Source organism: Ostrinia furnacalis, unplaced genomic scaffold, assembly GCF_004193835.3.
Source record: "Ostrinia furnacalis isolate ACB-3 unplaced genomic scaffold, ASM419383v2 OfSCF0339, whole genome shotgun sequence".
Lineage (NCBI taxonomy): Eukaryota > Metazoa > Arthropoda > Insecta > Lepidoptera > Crambidae > Ostrinia > Ostrinia furnacalis.
The window spans coordinates 85,073-90,187 of NW_021130578.1; the positions used below are offsets into that span (position 1 = coordinate 85,073).

General features: G+C 38.9%; 1 protein-coding gene across 1 annotated transcript; it reads right to left on the minus strand.

The window, feature by feature from the left end:
- Window positions 1-596: 596 nt before the first annotated feature.
- On the minus strand, window positions 597-4,525 carry LOC114361008 (cysteine and histidine-rich protein 1 homolog). The gene is made up of 4 exons (XM_028315913.1): window positions 4,478-4,525; window positions 4,149-4,376; window positions 2,365-2,567; window positions 597-1,673 (listed from the first exon to the last, which is right to left on the minus strand). Exons 1-4 carry the CDS (start codon window positions 4,523-4,525, stop codon window positions 1,646-1,648), a joined length of 507 nt encoding a protein of 168 aa, XP_028171714.1. The 3' UTR covers window positions 597-1,645.
- Between the last annotated feature and the right edge of the window lie 590 nt (window positions 4,526-5,115).

Below are 5,115 nucleotides of genomic sequence, written 5' to 3' on the forward strand. Positions count from 1 at the left end.
AATTAACTCAATTATGCAACGCGAAAGTTTAAAATTAATTATCAATATTATTGTTTTTCATTTTGACAAAATTGTTTACCCATCCCTAGGTAGGCGTTTATTCACTTCTGTGACTAGATGTACAATACCTTCTGTGTAAAACCCGATAAATAACTGGTGCTTAAGATGACTCGAACAATATTAAATAAACACTAGCACTTTCAAAATAATCATATAAACCGAATTTTTACAGTTGGATTTATTTCTGTAGGATTCAGGGTCCATTAAATAATACAATTTTGTAATGTAGACTTATCTCTTTATTTTCTAATCCCAAAATAAAAGCTAACAAAGTGTAGAAAAAAATATTTAACTAAAATATAATATTAATAATTATGGACATGTGCACAGCATGTACGATAGAATAATGATAATCAGGCACACAAATACAGACTAACGAACACACAATTGACAAAAAGTCACCATAAAGCTTATGTTAAATCTTCGAGGGTCAGTGAGAAACTTAGCAGAGTAATATTATGATAATCTTTCCAAAGGATTGAAATACGAGTATGCTGTTATTAATTTTAAACCAAAGGATTTAAAGTTAATTTTGCTTGTCTCTCCCCTTTGCTAGAGAGCGAATTGTTAGTTACACATAAGCCCAGCCTCTTCCGAATTACATACTAATTTAAGATAAAAATTCAGATTTATACTTTGTACTCATAAAATCCAACGTATTTTTGGAATTCGCTTATTTATTAATAAAATGATATATTGATAACACGTAACCCACAAATATAAGCTCGACGACAAATAAAAATGTTTATAATATCAGTATTTATGTATGTATAACCACAGCATTCATAATAATTGTCTATGATTGAATAAGATGTGTGTTTATGACCATAGATATATTGTGGCTACCGATCTGCTAGGGAAATGACTATATCTCCACAAATATATTAAAACTATATAATAATTATGCTAAAATGAAAAATATCTCTTCAAGTGCGTTATTTAATTCTGTTATAATAACATTAAAATAAACAACATAATCGCAATTAAAATATAATATCTTAAAAAACCTATATTTGTAAATAAATACGGTTAGTGAATATTCGTAATCTTAGTTATTTTGAGTCGTGAAGGAATGTGTATTTGTAAAATGATGATTACGATTCAATCATGAATAAGTCACGTAATATTTTTGAAAATAATTTGGATTCATTAAAGGACATGTATGAATTGAATAATAATATAATTTGGACATGAATGAAACCTAGCCTAGGCCACTCCACTACTGTCAGAAGACAGTAGTGGAGGCGTAACGCCACTACTGTTGTGGTAAAAATAGCAGCAATTGTCATTACGAAAATCACTATAAATCATGTCATTTGATGATTACTATTTACTTGCGTAGATAACCTAAGTAAACTGAGAAAATTAATAATTTTGGAGTGTTAAGAGAGAAAACTCAACTCGCAGACGTGCATCTCAAGTATTGTTTTAGAATAAAAAATACGCATGCTTTTGTCGAAAATCATTGGTCAAGTCAAAATAAAAATAAAATAGGACCTACATTCTAATTTCAAATCATGATTTCGGGGTTCCCTGCGGACAGGGAGGGGGAGGGGAGTGCGGGGGACGGGCGCGCGCGGCCGCCTCACTTCGTCGCCAGGAACATTATGAGGCTGCAAACAAACATAATTCATTTAAACGTTTTATTTTTAAATAAAAACAATAAATAAACTGGCAGCAGTGCTTTGAAAACCATAGGTTATTCAATTAGTGACATCATAGGTCTATAGAAAATATATCAAGCTCTTTATAAGACACTTTTACATGTCTCAAATATTTCTATCTGTATTTTTTTACCTATCTTTGCTATAAAAATCTAAAGAAATTCGCGTTTGACTTTGAAGTCACAACCGTTTTTAATAATAGTTAACTGCACTGTGCCCCGATTACGCTAACTTTTAACGTCTCCAATACATACGCGCTTCTTCTCCAGTTGCGCTCCGTTTTTCATTCCAGCTGAGGTGCAAATTTGGTATCACGGTAATGGACGTATCTTCCTAGTATTTTCATTGTCACATGAGATATTTAGCTTTACGATTACGTCTATGCTTCGTTTCAATTAGCTGTCAAAACGACACCGCGATACGGATTTGTCAAAACAGCTGATGTTCGTTCGTCGTCCGGACACGTTGAAGATGAACATTTTTAGCGTAATCGGGGCCCTGGGCGGGTGACAGGATTTTACGCTATAATGGCGCCAGTTTCAGCGCTCATCAGTCAATGTTGAGGAACAATATAAATTGGTAAGGCGATACTGTAAAAATAAATATTGAACAATAGGTGTGCAATGAGCGCGGATCTCACCGGAACTGTATGGCCTTGTTGAGCAGCAGACGGTTGGCGTCGGCGGGGTCGGCGAGCGGCAGCGGCAGCGGCGGCGCGTCGGGCGCGTCGTCGCTGAAGGCGTGCGCCAGCGCGCGCGGCGTGCAGGCCGCCTCGCCGTACGGGCCGCGCAGCCACAGCCACTGCAGCGGCAGCGGGCTGCTCGGCTTGCTCTTCAGGATTATCTGCAAGCCACAAACGACGTGGGTTACCGAGGCGTTTAGTAGCATATCAAAAGCGCAAAATGACAAACGATTGCAAATTGTCAAAGGTTCTGGTCATCTCTATCGACTGTAGGAGTGAAACCTATCTAGGCTTGCTCTTTAGGATTATCTGCAAGATTCAAATGACGACGTTATGGGTTACCGAGGCTCTAGTTATCTCTACCGACTGTAGTATTGAATCCTATCTAGGCTTGCTCTTTAGGATTATCTGCAAGCCACAAATGACGAGGTGGATTGAGCAAGGGAAGTCGAACCTTAATTTCGAACTCTCTTCTTCTGATTAATTTCGTTGCGGGTCCGATGACAGTTTAACTTTCCCCCGGGACAAACTTGACCTTCATTGGTTGGGTTTTTGTGGCGGTCAAGCTGTATATCCTGGCTACACAGTAGTGGCAGTGGTGGGAACGAGAGGTGGGAATAGGTGGATTGAGCGGCCTTTATCGTTTCATCATCATAACCAGGACATCCACTGCTGAACATAGACCTCCCCCAATGATTTCCATATCGCCCGGTTGGTAACGACCTGCATGCAGTGTCGTCTGTCCACTTTGTGAGTCTTTATCGCTTGAAGAGTGAATCCTGGTATCTATCCCCAGGACTACTCACTTCTTGGACGCAGGATCTTTTACTAGTTAGGTTTCGTTTCATTGGAGCTCGCACTGTAGATCCTTGCTGTACAAGAGTTGCAGTGGTGGGAAGAAAGGTAGGATAAGTGCCGTTTAGTAAGAGAGAAATAATGGTTACATGTATGCAATACAATGTAGAAAAGATGCCTTGAGAAACTTCCATGTAAAATTGAATACAGGCAGAACACGTAACCAACGTTATTGATGAATCGAAACGTAGACAGACAAAACTCTTTATTGCACACCACACAAAATTAGAAACTGTTAGGTAAGGCAAAGTGTAGGCAAACTATTAATTGCATTATCTACAATGCCAGTGCCAGCAGACGGCGTGACCAATGACCCGCACTGTCACAACACTAACATAAACACAACTGCAACTGCTTTTTCGGTAAATTACGTAAGTATTAACTATTCGTTAGATTTCGTAATGACAAAAAATGAATAGTAATTTTTGGTATGCAAAAGAATGTATTAGATTAGAATCATTATGTTATACGAGTATATTAACTTTATGGTTAGGATTGCCACAATAGTCCAGCGATCGACAGAGATGCTAAAATCGGTGTGCTATTGTCGCTTTACTTGGTAACTATGTATTGCCTTTAAATTCAGCTTTAAAAGTAAATTCAAGAAAAGAGTAAGAAGAAGACGATCTGTCTTTGTAAAGTACGGCCAACTAGCAGCGATACAAAAGGTCAATACGACTGTTGAGTTGACAATATATTCTATCTCTTCCCATCTTGTGTATTTGTCGTAATGTCTCGTTCTCCCGCCAAAATATGTCAAAGTCAGACGGGTTCACAAATGACATTGGGCTTGTTTACATTTGGTAGGTATCGCTTCTCGTTGGCCGTACTTTAGAAAGAAAATACTGAAAGAAGGATAAAATTGTCATTAACAGAATAGTAGTGACCTGGTAAGTGATCTCTCGCTCGGAGCTCTGCGTGGGGTCGCGCTGGTTCTTGTTGACGAAGGCCTTGACCACCCACTGGTGGCCGAAGGCCGTGAAGCGAGAGGTCTCGTAGTACAGCTTGTGCACGTACTCCTCGGTGCGGTACGGCTTTAGCTGCAGGTCTGCAAGGATAGCAAGCTCAGATACAGGTGTACTCCTCACGCAATCACCACATAAAAATAGATTTTTCTACAAAATCTTCACTCACACTTTACGAGTATGTGCCATGAAAGCTTGGACGAACATGAAGGCCATAAAATACTAATGAACTATAGCTGCTATAGAAATACTGTTCGTTTTAGCCAAATGCCTCCAAAGACCTTCCCAAAGATTCCCATATCGACCGATCCTACGCTGCCCTCATCCAGGCACTTCAGGGACAGAAGCAGAAGACGTAGTGTAGGCAGGCCTCTCCACTAGGTGGACCGAAGATCTGGGTGAAGGTCGCGGGAAGTAGTTTGATACAGGTTACAGGTAGAAATACTGTTGAAGACCTAAAATTATCAGTATTTGGGTCAGACTAAAACAGATCAGCTGATTTTTTAGTGATATAGGTACACCTTGTAGAGATTCTGTAACACTAAGGCATAACAGGAGAATCGTCCGATTGATATTGTAATTTGAGTCTGCTCTGCACTAGGCTTTTGATCTAACTCTATCAATATCATTATAATTGAATAAAAGGAAAGTGGACCAGCCAACGCAAACGTGACGAAACTCGTTGAGTGTTGACCTTTAAACTGATTTTGTTTAGCTATTGACACAGAAAGAGAAAGTTGATAGTCTGATTCTGAACTAATATGTACAATCGTTAAATTGCATCTTGTTACTTTTATCATCGCGTAAGACGCAGTTGTAGATAAGAATATCAAAAGTCACTCAGTGATTCACCCACTCACTATTCGTAGTGGCACCAATGATCGACACT